The 19,495-nt window shown below is 42.1% G+C and overlaps 1 protein-coding gene across 5 annotated transcripts in view; it reads right to left on the reverse strand.

Moving 5' to 3' along the window:
* Nucleotides 1-315: 315 nt before the first annotated feature.
* erbin (erbb2 interacting protein) overlaps nt 316-19,495 on the reverse strand; it is a 49,910-nt gene continuing 30,730 nt past the window's right edge. For 2 of the 5 annotated variants that reach the window (XM_026173220.2, XM_080303500.1), the window contains exons 7-26: nt 18,233-18,296; nt 17,951-18,025; nt 17,112-17,256; nt 15,129-15,201; nt 11,327-11,456; nt 11,129-11,244; nt 10,408-10,477; nt 8,906-9,005; nt 7,483-7,604; nt 7,045-7,218; nt 6,723-6,905; nt 6,518-6,635; nt 6,260-6,443; nt 4,656-6,168; nt 3,984-4,127; nt 2,143-2,199; nt 1,809-1,976; nt 957-1,049; nt 798-872; nt 449-703 (exon numbers count right to left, since the gene is read on the reverse strand). In XM_026173220.2, the coding sequence (XP_026029005.2) occupies nt 596-703; nt 798-872; nt 957-1,049; nt 1,809-1,976; nt 2,143-2,199; nt 3,984-4,127; nt 4,656-6,168; nt 6,260-6,443; nt 6,518-6,635; nt 6,723-6,905; nt 7,045-7,218; nt 7,483-7,604; nt 8,906-9,005; nt 10,408-10,477; nt 11,129-11,244; nt 11,327-11,456; nt 15,129-15,201; nt 17,112-17,256; nt 17,951-18,025; nt 18,233-18,296 (3,712 nt within the window). In that variant the 3' untranslated portion in view covers nt 449-595. Of the gene's footprint in view, nt 704-797; nt 873-956; nt 1,050-1,808; nt 1,977-2,142; nt 2,200-3,155; nt 3,216-3,983; nt 4,128-4,655; nt 6,169-6,259; nt 6,444-6,517; nt 6,636-6,722; nt 6,906-7,044; nt 7,219-7,482; nt 7,605-8,905; nt 9,006-10,407; nt 10,478-11,128; nt 11,245-11,326; nt 11,457-15,128; nt 15,202-17,111; nt 17,257-17,950; nt 18,026-18,232; nt 18,297-19,495 lie in introns of those variants that run through there. The other 3 variants (XM_026173222.2, XM_026173223.2, XR_013909955.1) reach the window with 3 other exon arrangements.

A 19,495-nucleotide genomic window follows, 5' to 3' on the forward strand; every position in this document is an offset into this window, starting at 1 on the left:
AACAAAGCCAAACGCCTCCTTGATCCACATTCGTCTCTACATAGCAAGCACGTAACACTGTCCTCCAGTTAAGATCGCAAGCAGACTGGAAAATGGTTTCAACATCTTAAATAAAAAGAAAGAAAAGAAAAAAGGCAAACTGGATGGCAGAAAAGAAGGAGCTCTGCCCCCTAGTGGTCAGATTAATATCCATCTGCAGAAGTGAAATCAAACTCCTGATCCACTCATGACGAGTTTTGGGGTTTAAAAAAAAAAAAAAAGATGACCTGTACAGAGACCACAGTAAGTGACGTCATATCTTCAGCTTCTTTTGTAAAAAAAAAAAAAGAATATATATATATATGTATATATATTCCACAGTGATGGCCTTTTGAGGACTCGGACTCGTACTTGCAGATGTTCTTCTGCCGTCTCACTTTGATCCACTACATTCAGTGGTTTTTTCCCCATTTAATCAAGGCTCCCATGATCTCTACTATAAATAGTCCCGATAGGTAGCAATGGATCAGTTTCTGAGTACAAAAATATGACAAGTCAACGTATGCTTTTCAGTTCTTCTCCCATATGTCACACTCTATTTGAGGTCAGTTTCAGTCTATGCTTGGATTCCTCTTACAATAATCAAGTCCACAGTGTTTGGAAAAGTCTTCAGAAGGGACACTGCGTTCCCGTGATCGATATTTACAAAGCTATATCCGTTTGCCTGAGGAGGGAGAAGAAAACGGTAGATTAGATTATTGGTTAATATTCCAAAGACATTAATCTCAAAACACTGATTCCTACAGACAGCAGAGTACCTGGATGATTTTATCCCCAGGCTGAAGAATTTTTGATGCCGGTCCTTCAGGTTGAACCCTTGTTACAAATATACCCTGAAATTATAACAATAAGATATACAATCTTAGAAAAGAACTGACTTCTTTGCAAGAGGGGGACAAAATATGGTATTAATTTACATTGTCATCAGGACGAAAGGGGTTTCCCCGGCCTCCGATTCCTCCTGATATACTGAAACCCAGCTCAGGATTCTTCTCCACTTTCACACGGATCTGAAACACACCCACACACTTTCATTACGCATGATCACTCTTACGATACAATATATTGACATTAGTCGTAAAATTAAAGGAGAAAGTTTTCTCGACTTAAAGTGTCAGCTACGATAAATGTAAACGAAAGAAAGCTACTAAAATTCCGTTGGCGTGAACAAGAATATCAGGTTCTCAATGTCAGCGAACATTGAACTAATTTCAAGTGGCAGGGGAAGAACTAATGAAACCACCAGACGAGTACAGTCAGAGTCTACCATCACAGCTCAGAGGAGGTGCAGAAGTCTAGGTCACTTTCAGACCACATCAACTGCAATATGCTAAAAAGGTTAACATAGACTCTTTGAGTGTAATAACATCTGGCCTATTTAATGCAATTCAGCAGGCAGCTAGCGGTTAGCTTAGTTTACCACAAAGGATGAAGGAGAAACTAAATAAAACTGAAACGATAACCTGAGGCTCTACAGTTGGATTTTTACTGGACCGTCTCTGGTTGAGAACGCCAAGTTCAGACTTGTGGGAGTAGGAACAAGCTTAACTTGGAACAGCAGTGTAAGTTGCAAAAAAAGGGGCTGGCACAAGCTCAATATGGAATTTAGCCAGTCATCAAATCGGTCTGATATTCTTAAATGTCTGGGCCAGTCACGATGAGGCATAATGACAACACCTCAGCTAATGGAAAGAGGCTTCTCTAAGAAAATACGTCATTCCCTTAAATACTGAATCGCATATTTCTTTGAGTAATAATCCATCCTTCACCTCTTGTTGGATGGGTTCAAGTGGAATTCGTGAAGGCCCCTGGGGCTGCTGGGAGACTTTGAGCATCAGGTAATCGATGAGCTGCTCTCTGGAAGGGTGACGTGCCATGGACGACTGGCTCATCGGAGGACGAGCCGAAGGACCCATCTGACCATTCATCAAAGGCACCTAAGAAATAATCACACACAATCAGCAGGTTTTATTGCTTGGAATTTCTATCCCTAATTCCCATGTAGCAAAACTATCAGTTTGGATGAATAGAAGATGCATAACATCTTGTGTACTCTAAACAAACTTGTATTTGCTAACCACAGTCTGGCGGTAGTAGACTTACTTTTCTGGCAGGGTCCAAAGTGTAGTTTTGCATCCCTTGGGGACCAAAAACATCATCCTGGATGGGAAGAAAGGAACGATTACCAACATTGCACTCAACCTCAATCCACTGAAATCGATTTGCAACCAGGGGTTAAAGTGGAGATTTGGCAAAAGTGGAAACCCTAAGATTGGGTGCAGCAGCCGTGCAGCATGGTAGAAAGACTTACTTTAGCTCTGTGAGCTCCAGCTGATTTCTTTGTGTGTACACACTGATCAACTGCTACTCTGATATTCGCTCTCTTTGTGGATTTAGCAAATATGACGATTATCCTTTCTCAAAATTATGATTTTAGAAAATGACAAGTAAAATTCCAATTTTTCTCTTATAAAATTTCACTTGCTGGGCAGTCCTTACCTTTGAAAATAATACTTCATCTTCCTCTCTTGTCCACACTAGCATGCCGCCCCCCCCCAGCCCGTCCATTTATGCACACTCTTCTTCTACATGACTTACTAGACGCTAAAGTACCTTGGCCACAACTTTACATCTGCACCCTGAACACATCACAAGGATGGGAAGAAAAAAGGATGTGTCGAAGGTGTAGGAGGGATGTCATTGTTTTCTTCTTGAGCAAGTATCTCCATGCAGTCAGCTGGAAGGACATGCCTATTGGATTTAAGGTGCTGGGACACCATTAGGGACTTGCCCACTTTAACCCCATTTGCAATCAAGGATAACAAAAAACATCGATTACTGAGACTCTGGGATCACACAAGCTGTTGATTTAGACGACACCACAGAGCGATCAACACACCAACTAAGACACGAAAAACTGAGATTAAAGTCTGCATAGCTTCTATTTAAACACCAAGCAGAATATAATTTGGAACATTAGCCACCAGGAGATGAGATGAATCTTGAATGTTAAGCAGTAAAGTGGTTACACAACACTCTCAGACAGCTTTAGTTTTGCCTCTACAGATCTAATACCCCCTTTCTAAATCATTTAGACACACACATTGACTACTTACCTTCCACAAACATAGCTTTCATCCCCCCACACACACACCGTGAGAGGTTATGAAGCGATTCTGAAGTGATCAAAAGTTTGGATTGAAGAAGGTGGCAGACGAGCAAAAGCAGCATTTGAAGTGCAATTAAAGGAGAAGAAAATGAATGGTTTGTGAAATGCAAGAGCAACAAGGAAGACAGATGACGCACGGCGATATTGATTCTGATGTACAAGAGCCTGGTAGGTTTAAAAGGAGCTGCTTTGTACCATACTTAATATTCAGGAATAAATGAAAGTAGACTTTTCTTAGAGAGAACAAAACAAAGTTTGTTTTCATGTTGTCCGATATTTTTTTCCTCACACAGCCTCTAAATTTTGTTAGGAAGCAGTTTCACCTTTGATTACTTCCAAATAATTTTTATCAAAATTCAGTATGAAATTATACTAATCTCATTCTACCACAGATGTAGTAAAGTTTCTAAATGAGAAACCAAGTAAACCAACTAATGATGGTACAAATAAAGAAGGAGACCCCTTTTAAACAGCTCTACTTGTATTTAACCACAAAAAACAACACAAAAACCAGAATTCATCCATGTTTCACTCTGATATTTTAGGCACTAACAGAGATCATGGTCATGAAAATCATATGTTGGGAATGATATTTTCCCTTGCCTATAAAAGGACAAGTGAAACATGGCTTCCGAGCATCTGTGATCACTTCAACATTGGCGAGAGAAGGAAACAGACATTTCCTTCTCTTGTAAAGGATGTGAAACTTGCAGGAACTGGATACCCTGGCTTTAGTATGAGCTGCAGGAGCGATCTACGAGTTGACAGTACTCACACAGAAGCCCAGAGCTCCGTAGGGCTGTCCGTCCCTGACACTAAAGACCAGGGACCCTTGGCTGGCATGCATATCCCTACAGCTGCCGTAGTGAGACCAGCTCAGTGGAGCGTTATTGGAATTATAGGAGCGAGACAGCGCGTTCTGATGACACGGAACATCCAGCACCAACAAGTCAGTGGTGGCCATGCAATGCACCAAATGAGTGATGACATAATAAAAAACACAACAAAGAGGTTTAAAGCATATACAGACAAACATGCAGTGAATCACGTATAGTTTGCATATAGCTGGGTTAGTAGGCTACACCTAAATAGCTGATTCACACAAACATTTAGGTTTTGGTTTGTTTCAGCAGGTTTTGAGGTGACTCAAAGTAGGGATGGGCTCTTTATGGTGATGGTGGTTGCTTTCATTTATGTATTCTTTGCCTCTATTTGACACTACAGTCTTAAATTCTGTTTGCATTCAGAAGCACCAACAAAAACCAAAACTATGTGCAGAGTGAGATCCTGTTGTTTAAAGTGTCTTCCACCTAAAGAATATTAGGAGTTCATTTGTGGTCATGTTATGCTGGTGGGCTTTTATGGATGGATGAAAACACACACACACACACACACACACACACACACACACACACACAAGTTCTTTTTTCATAATAAAACTCTTTACCTTTTCCATCTTCTTGGCCTCGATGTGCCGCATCACCTGGTCTCTCCAGTCTACTGGAACCCTCCCTGCTCCCATTCCTCCCTGCATCTGTCCTGGCCCGTCGAGGAGTGAGTGCTCAGACTTCACCCTGGTGTTGGGCCTCTTGCTGGGGCTGCTGTGCTGGTAATTAAAATCGCTAACAGACATGGTCCGTTCTGGAAGCTCATGGGCCGGTGGCCTGCTGCTGTGAGGCCTGGAAGCTCCGGGTACATCGATGCTGTAAGTGCGAGCTGAGAGGGGCCTCTGCATGGCGTGACTCATTGCTAGTGGCCCTCTGGCGAGGGTGTGAATGTCCCTGTATGTCATGTAGTCTCCTTCGGACAACTGCATACGCCTTGGGTCAGACATGGAAGCTGTGGAGCTAGTGCTGCCTTGCCTCTGCAGGGTGCTGCTTCTAGGCTGGCCTGCAGCAGAATGAAGTCTCTCCATAGCCCACATCTCCCCAGAAGGTTTGGAAGCCATCGCAGGGCCTCTCTGCTGGGGCTGCAGAGGGTAAGGAGGCGCCTGATTACGGTTTGAGTAATTTGTGTTGGCTAGTGAGTGTGGAGGAGGAGCAGGATGGTAGCCTTGTTGCTCTGAAGCCATGGCTGTCCTCTGCCCCCAGAGACCCTCTTTAGACATGTCACTGTTTGTGTATTGTATGTTGTACTGAGGAGGAGGGGTTCCCATGGCCATGCTGGAGGAGACTGGATGTCTGCTTGTGTTGGCAGGAAGCTTAGAAGAGGAGAGCAGGTCTGAAGAGGACGCAGAGGAGTTGGGGTAGACCAGGAGAGTCTGATCATTGAGCAACTGGCCGGCTGACTTGCTCCTGACTATGCTCTGGCCCTGAGCTCCTGGCCCTGGCCCGGCCCCTGCCACCCTAGTCCCCACTGAGTCATCATCTCCATCAAAGGAGTACAACCTCATGGCCCCTGTTTCTATGTTGCTGATGCTGTGAGACTTCAACACCTGCGGGGGATGGCACCTTTTCTCTGGAGACAGTTCCTCAGTGCTGTGAGATAGAGACATGTCACTGCAGGCTGTCACGCCTGTCGAGGCCACGTGCACAGCAGCTGTTTCTCCTCTCATCCCTAGGCTTTTATTCCCCAGACTATCGTTGCAGTCACCTGCCTGTCGATTTCCATTCTGTAAATGATCCATGTTATCGTAACCCTCTTTGCTGTCCACTTCCTCCTGAGCTAACGAACCATTCTTGCCTTTATCCAGCTCATCCAGCTGAACCATGTTGTCAGTTGGCAGCTTGGTCACATTCATATTAATCTGGTCCCACTTGGTGTACGTGTCTCCCATACCATTGTTTATTTCCTTCTCAATGAAGGCCAGTCTGGCTTCCATGGACAGGTCGTAGTCTCCCATTTTCTCTGGTGGTGCCTGCTGGGTTTTTAAGAGGGCCTGGAGGGACGTTTCAGAGCCATTGCCATTATGGAGGAGAGGGGTGGTATCTTTAGGCTGGTTCATATTCTCATCTTCTTGCCTGAAATGAGGACAAATACTGAAATAGTAAAATAAGAGCAGGAGGAGCACTCCCCTCTTTAGTGTATATTACCATACGGAAAAGCACTAACCGGCTTTTTGGTAGGAAAGGCATCTTTGCCTCTCTCTCAGGTGTGCACAAAGAGTTGTCCTGGCTGCTGTCTGTGGTCAGAGACACAGAGTCTGACATGCGTGATGGAGATGAGCAGTTACTGTTGTTCTGGTTACTGTTAGCCACGGTGTCATCCAGCAAAGAATCTGCATCTTTCCCATCATCTGTTAATCAGAAATTACTGTCAGTGTTCTGCATCCAGACATTTCAATTTTCACTTTAGATCCTTCATAGTTACCTTTTTTATCCTTACTTAGAGTCACTACTTTAGGCTGGTTGATGGAAATCTCAATAAGAGGGGGTCTGAGCTCTGCAATCTTCATCTCGTCTTCTTCATCTGACAGCTCCTCAGAATCCTAAAGACAGAGGAAGCACTTTGTACTTCTTGTTTGTGTAACTGTGAGAAGTCCTAAAAATCTGAAGTACTGAATTATTTGGATTACCTCTAGTGTGTCCTCGTGGTTCATCATCGAGTCCTCTGAAGACTTGAGGGGGATTTTCTGGGAGCTGTAAGACTCAGAAGTGTCCTTTGCTTCGGGTGCAGAGAGATTTTGGCCACACACGTCGGCAGACACTTGGGCCTCCATGTTTGACGCTACACCATTGGGACAGGGGGCTTCAATCACCTGCACAAAAACAGTCCAGGTGATTAGTTATGCATTAAAACCTTATGGAGAGGTTAAAAAGGGAATTTAAATGAATCCAACAACATGACACCAGAAATGAAAGAGGCTGGTTTCTTTCCAAGTGGAGCCCTTCACTGACCTTTACCCCCACATCCTGCACTCCAATGTGGTTTCTCTCAACAGGTTTTGCTTCTTTGCTGGACTCATCACTCGACTCATCCTCCTTGAGCCTGTGAGCCACCGACTGGGCTGTTTTCACCATGTTCTTCAGCTCATCTGGGTATGGTGTAGGGTAGCGCTTCAGGTTTCCCTCCTACAACAGTTTGAATACACAGAGTTTAAAATTAAAGCTGACCAAAAATGGTAACACGCTGAAATAAATAAGACTGCTTTCATGCTAGAGATGACAGGGTTAAGCAGAAATTACATCCCATTTTATAAGACCCCATCCCCGCAGAGGAGGAAACAAAGTGAAGATTTGTGTCCAAAAAAGCCCCTGCTGCTGCGGTAATTCGTGTCGCCACTGTTGTTTTTCCTTTTCCAATTATATAAGCAGTAACAAATGTGCAGCACTAACCCTCGGGGGCGTTTCTCTCTCATCTTTGTCCTCGTCACATTCGAAGGCCACCTGAGCTCGGTGCTTGCGTTGCTCCTCCCACAGAGTTGGATTAAAGCTCTCAGAGTCAGAGTTTGGAATGTCTGTGGGGAAAAATAAAAATGCCAGGCAGTGAATCAAAATTTGTCTTTTGAATTTTTTCCCCACCCAAATTAGGACTTTTTAATTCAACCTAAATCTGTCACATAATAAATGTGACCACAAGATGGCGCAAAGGAAACACGAGGAATGCCAATAAACTGAAGGGAGCTGTGGAGGAACTTGAAAATTGGGAGTTAACCCAAAAAACTCCAAAAAGAACCAAACAGGGCTGTTAAACCCTGGAACTGATGTTGCAATAAATTCCTTTTCTATGATGGCATCCAAAAATTCCAAGAGAATATTTTGCTACTATGTACTAATCTTCAGTATGAATACTCCACCGTAAACGCAAAGAAGCAAGTTTGTGGTTAATCGGTAATGAAAAAAGCATGAAAGATTCAACTCAGTCTCTCTGTTTCACCATAACTCCTGTACGACTTGCCTGAAATGAAGCAAGCAGACAATTAGACGCTGTGAAATATTTGTGAAGGTGTCAGTCAGTGTGGTTTTCCTGTTGTAAAAAGCTTACTGCTCTCGATTTAGCAATAGAGAGACTAAGTGTGAAGGTGTGTAGTAGAATTTTCTGATAAGAGATCCCATTTGACTAATTCTCTGACAACATCAGCTCAAAAGATTACACACACAACTGTAGCTCACTTGACAACACCCCACAGCGTGAAGTCACGGTGAACCCGCTGAGTCACCTGCTGTGTACTCTCCATATCAACAAGTTGTAAAACATGTTAACTGCAGTCAGGCTGTGAATACTTCCAGCTTCCAAGCAAAAGAAAAGGCTTGATCGGAAACAAGCCCTAGCTAATAAACACGGCAAATGGTGTAAAGCCCGCCACAGGGCCGTAACTGTTCAGGCTGTGACAGAAATCCCCGACGTCTCAAAAAAGACTCGTGACCATTTCAGTAGCTCAAGCACGCCGACCACGAACCACTAATTACTCTAAAGTAAAGATACAACACTGTCAGTGTGAGCCGTCTGCTGTAAAAGGAAACCAAACAAACAGGTGCTTGACAAGAAGACGATGGCTAGTGTTTCCCCTGCTTCAGTCTCAGATAACAAGGTCTTTTATAAAATATGCATTTAGGGATCCTTGTAGGTCATCAAACTTTGTGAGGGTAACACAATATAGTCTTCTTAACACCTAAGAATGTCCATGAGAATTTAGGGTTTATGTCAGTGCTAGTAGTACTTAGTCCTGATGCTGAAACCCAGGTGGGTGAGTGAAGTGTTTGATAGTCTGCCACTTACAGCTTGGAAATGTATATCAAACAAAGAGCAGTTACTCACATTCCTCAATCCTAATTTGCTGGGGGAACATGTAGTTGGTCAGCACTGTTTTCTGAGTCTCTGGATCTTCCTCTTTCTGGAGTGGGATCAGGGGTTTTGACTGTGTGGACAAAATATGGGGTTGAGTGCCATGTAAAATCAGCAGCTCTTTGACAAATACATGGGACATCAAAAACGTAAATATGGAAGAGAACACTTAACCGCAGGGGAAAATAACACATCACAAGATGGAGCCGTGATAAATTCAACCCGTCTTCCCCGAATTCTACACAGCTATTTCACGCCGACTTTCTTCACTTCTAATTTGCTTTCACATTACTTTAACACATCTGGGTGCCTCTTCCTGTCATCCATTTGTTGATGAGGCTGTTCTAAGCTTGCCTTAGGCCCCCGTCTGCATTGTTGCACCTGTCCAACTGCATCCATGTGTCTTAGTGTTGATGTAGCTGTTGCAGACTGCCTGTCTTCGCAGTGTCCTTGTTAGGAGTTATTTAGGTAGGAAAGTGATTGTGGAAAGATATAAGGACCACAAAATTTTAGAGATTTTATTCATTACAAATCAGACAGTTTATATAAGAGCAGGACAGCAGTGATGGATGCTGTGTGGATGACTCTACATCTTCTCTCTGCAGCATTCTCAAACAGCTGCAGTTTCCTGGGGACAATTTGTTAAGGCACCCAAACAGAACCTTGGGACAGTCTAGCCAGGAGAGGGGAAAAGGCATGAATAATTGATTTGAGAATGCAGTCAGAGTCAGACTGTAATTTGGAAATAAGCTGAACAAAAGCCAACACACTGAATCCACAGTGTCCCACAGAGTGTTCTCCATCCTTTCGTTGCCTCTGTATACTGACAATATGACCAGGTCAAGTATTCCTTTACAATAGAAAGTCACCCTGCTGTGACAAATTGGGATTATAAACCTTTTGCTCTCATGTGAGCCGACCAGACATTTCCTGTTAAGAAGTCCAAATTTCATGCACCTCAACTTGCCTGGTAATTTTGAACACCACTTTAATTCCGTCTGACTGCTGCAGTCTCGTCTTACAAATGCCCTCCTTGTCATTCAGATTTACACATTCAGTGGGCAAGGTTTCTTGTCTAGATTGCCACTCAAATAACCATTAAGGGGGCATTTTCTGAGAATCATTAGGATCCTTTTAAATTTGAAATACAGAATGACCCAAATGTGTTGATCAAGCAATACAGAGGTTCTTTATAATACAAGTGTTACTGGTGCTTCAACCTCTTTAGCTGTAAATGAACTTGTGCCAGAAACCTCTACTCTGTTTGAAAGACTGGTCATCCAATCTGACCTGCATTAGATCAGATGTCCTGGAAGTGGTTAGATGTACCTTCCTGCGAGCTACCGGGAAGGCTTCTTGATTTACAGCTGAATTTTTAGTGCGAGTCACAGATGCTCCTGCTATTGCTGTCCCCATCTGACACCTCTGAACCCAGAGGCCTTATTGTTTTATGCCTAATACTTGTGCAGCCTTACCTGATTTTCAGACAGCCACATTGCAGTCAGCTCAGTCAGTTTGGTGAAACTGTACGGAAGATTCTTCAACCTGAAGTAGAACAAAAAACAAAAAAACAAAACTCAGTCGCCAAAACGCTTAAAACTGCTTTCCTGGGCGAGTTAAAAAAAAAAAGTCAATTTAATTCATTTTGTCAGGCAAATTTGATCTAAGCAGGCCGACTATAAAAGAGAAGCCTGGAAAATGTCCCTTTTTTCTTAAAAAAAGGAAACGATCAAGACCTTACCCTTTTTTCATTCTAATAAGCCTTCATCACAATACTGTAATCAGCAGGTACAATTTCAAACTCCACATTTGAAAATAAGCGTAAGACAAGACATTTGATTGCTTTTATTAACTGGTAGCTTTACATAGTGAAGGAATCACTGCTTTTAAAATGTCCTGGATTTAAAGTACGTAAAATTGATTATATATATCATTTAATTTTATCAACTAATCTAACAATTGTTTTGTCAGTTATGTTGTGTAATTCTGATAAAATCTGGAACAAAATGTGTAGATTTCATAGTTAACATCTTGTTTAGTCTGAACAAAGTAAATAATTGCAAATAGATCTGATGCACAACAAAAAACAGAAGACTACAGCAATTGCGTGTTTGGATTTAGATAATATTTAAAATCAGGCCAGAGTTTCTAAAAAATACAAAAAAAATAAAAATACAACAAGCAGAGAAGGCTCACTTGTTGTTGCTGAGGTTGACGACTTTGAGCTTTTGCATGTCGCCCATCTCCTCGGGCAAAGACTCCAGCTTGTTGGAATGTAGAAACAGCACAGTTGCCCTCTTCCAGTTGCCCATCTGTGAAGCGAGCACACCAATGACTCTCACTGCAGACAGTGAACACACGGATTAAAATCTACAAACCGATGCGCACACTCACCTCGGGTGGAAGCTGGGCAAGGAAGTTGTGATCTGCAGCAAAGGTGCGCATATTGACACACTGGCCAATGGTGGCTGGCAACGCTTCAATCTCATTGAAACTGCAATCCAGCTCATCAATGCATGTCAGCCTGATGCAGAGAGACATGGCAAAAATCCACTTTAATGGCAGTTTTTTTCCCAGTTAAATTGCCAAGAAGTTACCACCAGCAGCCAGACACTTACAAGCAAAGAAATACTGAACATACTGCTGCAATGGAGAACACCAATACATTTTTTTTTTTAATTTAATTTCGTTTTTGCTCATCTCTGATTGGACATCTGCATGTCCACACACACACACACACACACACACACACACACACACACACACACACACACCCCAGTATAACTTGAGACCTATTTATTAAATACAGTAAACGTGTTTATCTAATTTATGTAAATTATATCAATGCGCGCAATCTGGGATTAGACTGTGTGTGACGTGGTGAATTTATTTCTGCGGTCCTTTGCACAGTCACATATCCTACACTGTTTGCAGAGACAGAAAATTAGGTTGAGATGGAAAGAAGGATGATATGGTAGGATCCCTGTCTGTGGTACATTATTGTTCCTACGTGCTACAATTTCTTGGCTCTCTGGTTGCAATATCAATTTGTTAACAGGTGAAAAAGCCATTAACACCACCAAGTGGGCAGGTACTAAATTAAGATCATCTTAGCGCTAAACTGCCACAGACAGTCATAACAGGGTGGGAAATATTTAAGAAGATTACCAAGAGCAACATCAACTCCAAAGGAACGGCCAATGGACAGGGCTTCAATAACAATATTAAGATTTGTAGCTAAGCAAGCTATTACTTACTAGAAAGCTCAGGATGGCTGAAGGATGTTAAGCAGACAGCCATGTAATGTCTAGGATGTTAGCACAAGATTCACTTGGAGTTTTGCTCTTTCTGAAAAAGCTCTTTCAGACGGCAGCTGCTGGGCTTCAAACATGCAGAAGAAACTGAACACAGCGCTGCTACCACATTTAGGTGGCTCTTTTTGTTAAGCATACTAACATGCATCTGGTTTCATTGCTTACAACCGTCAGTGCATTCTGATCTCTTTAAATTCTTCACAGAGACTATTAAATAATGAACAGCTAAGTAACTACAGTGGGGCAAAAAAGTATTTAGTCAGCCACCGATTGTGCAAGTTCCCCCACCTAAAATGATGACAGAGGTCAGTAATTTGCACCAGAGGTACACTTCAACTGTGAGAGACAGAATGTGAAAAAAAAAATCCATGAATCCACATGGTAGGATTTGTAAAGAATTTATTCGTAAATCAGGGTGGAAAATAAGTATTTGGTCAATAACAAAAATACAACTCAATACTTTGTAACATAACCTTTGTTGGCAATAACAGAGGTCAAACGTTTACTATAGGTCTTTACCAGGTTTGCACACACAGTAGCTGGTATTTTGGCCCATTCCTCCATGCAGATCTTCTCGAGAGCAGTGATGTTTTGGGGCTGTCGCCGAGCAACACGGACTTTCAACTCCCGCCACAGATTTTCTATGGGGTTGAGGTCTGGAGACTGGCTAGGCCACTCCAGGACTTTCAAATGCTTCTTACGGAGCCACTCCTTTGTTGCCCGGGCGGTGTGTTTTGGATCATTGTCATGTTGGAAGACCCAGCCTCGTTTCATCTTCAAAGTTCTCACTGATGGAAGGAGGTTTTGGCTCAAAATCTCACGATACATGGCCCCATTCATTCTGTCCTTAACACGGATCAGTCGTCCTGTCCCCTTGGCAGAAAAACAGCCCCATAGCATGATGTTTCCACCCCCATGCTTCACAGTAGGTATGGTGTTCTTGGGATGCAACTCAGTATTCTTCTTCCTCCAAACACGACGAGTTGAGTTTATAGCAAAAAGTTCTACTTTGGTTTCATCTGACCACATGACATTCTCCCAATCCTCTGCTGTATCATCCATGTGCTCTCTGGCAAACTTCAGACGGGCCTGGACATGCACTGGCTTCAGCAGCGGAACACGTCTGGCACTGCGGGATTTGATTCCCTGCCGTTGTAGTGTGTTACTGATGGTGACCTTTGTTACTTTGGTCCCAGCTCTCTGCAGGTCATTCACCAGGTCCCCCCGTGTGGTTCTGGGATCTTTGCTCACCGTTCTCATGATCATTTTGACCCCACAGGATGAGATCTTGCGTGGAGCCCCAGATCGTGGGAGATTATCAGTGGTCTTGTATGTCTTCCATTTTCTGATGATTGCTCCCACAGTTGATTTTTTCACACCAAGCTGCTTGCCTATTGTAGATTCACTCTTCCCAGTCTGGTGCAGGTCTACAATACTTTTCCTGGTGTCCTTCGAAAGCTCTTTGGTCTTGGCCATGGCGGAGTTTGGAGTCTGACTGTTTGAGGCTGTGGACAGGTGTCTTTTATACAGATGATGAGTTCAAACAGGTGCCATTCATACAGGTAACGAGTGGGGGACAGAAAAGCTTCTTACAGAAGACGTTACAGGTCTGTGAGAGCCAGAGATTTTCCTTGTTTGAGGTGACCAAATACTTATTTTCCACCCTAATTTACGAATAAATTCTTTACAAATCCTACCATGTGGATTCATGGATTTTTTTTTCACATTCTGTCTCTCACAGTTGAAGTGTACCTCTGGTGCAAATTACTGACCTCTGTCATCATTTTAGGTGGGGGAACTTGCACAATCGGTGGCTGACTAAATACTTTTTTGCCCCACTGTAAATAAGAAAAGCTCTGATCAATGTTACTGTACAGTGACGGTGAAACACAAATAGACTGATGCAAATGCAAATCTCAAATATTTCATGGGACATCCTTTAAGCGGAATTTTGCTGAGTGAAAAATGTAAATGCACGCTGGGTTTCATATTAATGCAAAGCAGCCCCACGTCCAGAAAGCTCATATGCTACAGTACCATGAAACGCCACAAGGATCTGACGCCTGTCTACTAAAAATACACCAGGGAAACAAAAAAACCCCAGTGGACAAGTGGCGAAGTAAAACGAAACCAGCTACATATAAATAGGGGAGGAAATGAGCTTGCTTAAACTAAAACCCTTGCATGGGATTAAGTTAAACCATAGGCTTTGTCACATAATCTACGTCAAAGTACATAAGGCGGCACATTCTAACATAAGGGGCAATTGAGGGTGTTTGAAAACAGTAATAAAAAACTGCACAGATACAATTGTTTTTATCAGGTAATGTAGATTTGTCTTTCTCATGGATGTTGGAGGGGATGGATTAAAAAAATAAAAGCATGGATTAAATGGAACCTAATCTTTGTCAACTGTGTGTCAATGATTCAGAGTAGAAAGAGGATCAGCGTGTGGACCTGGCTCGGTACTCAGCAGCTGGCGACTGAGGGTTTACCTGTATACATTAGACAGAAAAACCTCTGAATAGTAACACAGGATTTCATATCATTACTGTCTATGAGGGTCATGAGACCAGTGTTTACCAGCAGCCCTTCCACACTGAAGCAAATGGATGAACTGTCCTTAAATCGCTATGGCAGATTCAAAGACTTGACATTCATAACCACTCTTTATAGCCATAGCCATTACTAAGCTACCAATCATCAGCGCGAGACCAAAACAAACCGAGCAGGGGTTGCATTCTCTTTAATGGGGATATTTACTTTTTCCAGAAAAACGTTTTATCAGATCAATGGATTCCAGATATAAAAAAAACGACACAATAATCCACTGAGCTCAGGGTTTACTCTGCTGTTATCAAATCTATTGCTGTGATGCTCACCCTCCAATGGAATCTGGCAAGTACATCAGCTGATTTTCATCCACTTTCAGCGCAGTCAGTTTCTTCAGGGTGCCTTTAAAAAAAAAAGGAACAGAGAGCTAGGATCAGGAAGGCGTCGACAACAGCTCAGATCAGTTATTGACTATCACTTGCTGGTACGCAGCAAAGAGGAAGATCCATTACACACCAGTTAATTAGATTAATTCATACTGTCAATACAGTAATGGCTATAGCAGTCGTCATCAACCATGATTTCAACAGCAGTGTTTGCATGAATTTAAAGGATTTTATTAGTCTTGTTTTTTGCAAAAGGGATGGGAGTAAGTATGCCATTCAAAATTATGACTGTCAATAAATATTATAAATGTAGCTTTACAATTTATTTCGAAAAATAGGCACCTATTTGTCAAAATTAACATTTGAAAAAGGGAAAAAAAAGTAGCCAACACAATTGTCAGCCGTCTGTCACCCAGTCGCACAGAGAAGTTGTCGGGCTCTGCACTGCTGAGGGTTAATGGGGCAGCATCGCTGCCACTGACACGTTCTGTTTGGGAGATTTTCCTTCCTACTGTCGCCAACTATAATAATAATAATGGATTGGATTTATATAGCGCTTTTCAAGGCACCCAAAGCGCTTTACAATACCACTATTCATTCACTCTCGCATTCACACACTGGTGGAGGCAGCTACAGTTGTAGCCACAGCTGCCCTGGGGCAGACTGACAGAAGCGAGGCTGCCATATCGCGCCATCGGCCCCTCTGGCCACTTGCTTATAGGGGGTGATCTGACTGTTGGGGTTTCTCCCTATTATTGTAGGGTCTTTATCTTTATAAATAACCTTGAGGTGAATGTTGTTATGATTTGGTGCTATAGAAATAAAACTGAATTGAAATTGAATGGAATGGGGTTCATTGGTTTCATAGCAATTGGCAGCAACCCCCACCAAGTGGCGCATACATTTTCCAGATGGTTGCTAGCTGGTCTGTAGGTCTGTGCGACAGAGGCCTTAATGCTGAGTTAACTGTGTCCCTCATGGCTGGAAGAAAACTGCTGATCCAGGTTGCTTTTTTTAGGCTTGCCCAGAACATCTAATATAAGTCTACATTATTGTACTCAATGATTTTATTTTACAGAACTTTTAACCTCATGTTTAAATCATATTTACCTTTGTGAGCCAATGTGTGTCTTTACACTGGTTTAAAACCTGTGGAGTTTTGTTTTTTTACACAAATAACTTTATTCTTAATATGTATAATACTAAATATCAGTTTCTTAATTTTTGAGCAATTTATTTATTTTTACTGGTCACTTAACAACTTGTCACAAATGTAACCCAAATTGAATATGGTGTTTTATTTCTATTTGTCCACAAAGAAAAACAAAACGACGCAGTGAATCATAAATGAGTAAGCTGCATTGATATTGCTAAATGTTTCATACCCGTGACATTTGAATACATGAGTAATTGGAACCTAATTCATTAGAGATGAATAAGGGTTGGGTAAAAGCAATCCTGAGCTGTAGAAATATCTGAATAATTGTATTTCTTCTGTTACAGACATCACAATATGTTATGAGTATCTCACTGTGTACTTCACTACAGTTTTATATTGTTAGCATAATTTGGTTTCATCAAAAACCAAAAATAACACTGAATACTGAAAAATAAGTAAAAGGTTATTATGCAGCACATCAGTTTCATGCTCTGTTGCAATTATATATAGATCAGTTTCTATTAGAGAAAATGACACAGAAAAATAAAGTCTTGTGGTAGTACTGTCCCGTCGGCTCACACTGCAAGTGCTAAAAGAGACATAGAAAGAGACAAGAGAGGCTTTTTCACTGATGAAGGGCTTGGAAAGATTTAAAAGCTGGCAACAGCTAAAAGAGAGTTAAGGTGTTTCATAACAGGTCTTCTAATACGGTGTGTGTGTGTGTGTGTGTGTGTGTGTGTGTGTGTGTGTGTGTGTCAGATCTTTACCGATGGAGCCTGGCAGCTGTGTGAGAGCATTGTTGGAGAGCAGAAGGTCCTGTAGATTCTCACAGCCGCGGATTTGTTCATCCACCATCTCCAAGTTGTTCTTCGACACGTCTAGATACACCAGTTGTTTTAGTGTCCCCAACATCTGCACAAAATAAAATAAAAAGTCACCCTTAATTTATGCAGCAGTATGAGATGCAAACTGTGGCAGTAAATTAAAATGATCACAAACAAGCAGTTAACTAACATTTTCTGCAGTGAAGTAAATAACTATATATGCAGACATGATATAATCCCACAGTGGGAGACAATATCACACTTATTTTAGGTTGAAAACACTGTTCTGCTAATAAAATGAGTAACACTTAATGGTTTGTTTCATACTCCACAGACGTCATGGCTTATAAAAGGCCAGATTGTGATTACAGCTGATGCTACTGAAATGCTGGCAGCAGAACTAATGCTTTAATTATGACCCACTTACAAACAAGCTGGTCATTTGGATGAAAGAAGAGCCTCATTTAACAAATCCTGACTGTCAACACACCGACATAAGAATTCATTCATAGCTGATTTTTTTCTGGGGGACATATGCAAACCCAAAACTATGCATTTTGTTGTGCGAGTTCATCCTACGACAGAATCGCGTTCAAAGCGCAGCCCTCTCTGCTGGTTTTAGAGAGCTCAAAGTCTGATGTAAACTGACTGCAGCTCGTTTTGATGAAGACTTGAGGAGACACACAGTTTTGGGGGGTTGGGGGAGAATCGAGGGAAATAATCTCAAGATGATGTGTTAAGACGCAGCAGTCACTGAACGGGAATATGAGCGTATATGATACCCCAGGTAAAAAGGTCAGTTTGTTCCCGTCCATCCACAGCTCCTTGAGTCCAGTCAGCCACTCCACCACCTCAGGCTGCACATGTAGAAAAGAGAAAGCACGTAGTTGTGAGCAAGCTAAAAAAAATGAATCACATTATCATGTATAAATGACGGTTCAGAGTGTAAGGAAAAGAAAAATTTCAACATACGTGCTTAAAAAACCAAAATAGGACAGGGAACAGATTAAGGAAGGACGAGGTGAGAGCCCCGAGCAGTGACAGACTGACTGAAAGATACTCACCACTTCAGTGAACTCATTACTCCCCAGGTCCAACCTCTCCAGCTGTGTGAGCTTCTGCATGCTTCTGCAGACACACAAGAAGGAAACATAAAAAACAAAACAACAAAAACACATGAATTTCATGGTTTACATATTAAAGAAGAAGAAAAAAAACAGCCATAAGAAAATTCCTCCTCTATGCCACTATCAGTCAGTTTTCATGCTGTTCGATTTGGAAAGCACACATGCTCCGCCTTCGCTCCTGTCACTGAATAATTTTATGTGGAAATAAATACCTTTTAGAGCTTAGGCGTGATAGAAATATGCTCTAAATAATGGAAAATGTGCCCTAAGCCTTGCTCCAAATTTTCTCTCACATTCAGGCCACAGGCTCACATTCTCCCCTACACTGTAAACACGCACTGCTTACAACACTGATTTAACTGACCACAGCACAACAGACAACTGGAGAGAAAATATTTTCATAGAGGCTTATTATTAGTGATTAAGAACAACTCTTTCCTCACAGATCGAATAACAAGACACCTTTGAGGACATTTGTCCTTTACTGCCAGCAGCAAAAAACAAAAACGTAGCACGTACACAGACACGCGCATGCGCAAATAAACGCAAAATAAAAATAAAACATTTCCATTGACTGTCAATTTCACAATGTGAATATAAAAGTTGATTAAAAAGTATAATCCCAACCCTAAAGCAAATCAAGACACCGTGAAAACTGTGTTAGTGGAAATGTACTTGTGGGACAGAAATGATACCAAGGAACGAACAGAGTTTCTCCCCACACCACAAAAAACCCCACACCAAACCAAACAGCTAAAAAAGGGTGAGAAAGAGCTGTTTTGGCTAATCTAGAAAGTGAGTTCACCAGTTAAAAAAACAGCACTAAGGGGCTTATGACCCTGAGCGAGGAACACTGCAGCCTTCTTTAAAACACTTGGTTTATGCATGTGCTCAGTGTGTGTCTGTGCACCAGAGGAGAGAGATGGAGAATAGAGGCAGCAGCTTCTACATGAAAGCCCTGAGAAGACTTCTATTGCACCCCTTTGCACACATTGTTTACATCTCTGAAATGCTTGTGTGTTGCACTGGCAACGCTCCCGATCATTAGTCCCTTTCTTTGTCAGGCCTCCAGACTTTAACAGGTCTGGCCTCTGTCACATAAACACAGCCAGAAAAAAGGGATCCGCTCCGAGCTGTGGCACTGACTGTACTGCACTTTATACACCGGCTGGAACATCAGTCAGTGAAAAATAAATGCAA

This window comes from Astatotilapia calliptera, chromosome 7 (assembly GCF_964374335.1).
Source record: "Astatotilapia calliptera chromosome 7, fAstCal68.1, whole genome shotgun sequence".
NCBI classification, from domain to species: Eukaryota; Metazoa; Chordata; class Actinopteri; order Cichliformes; family Cichlidae; genus Astatotilapia; species Astatotilapia calliptera.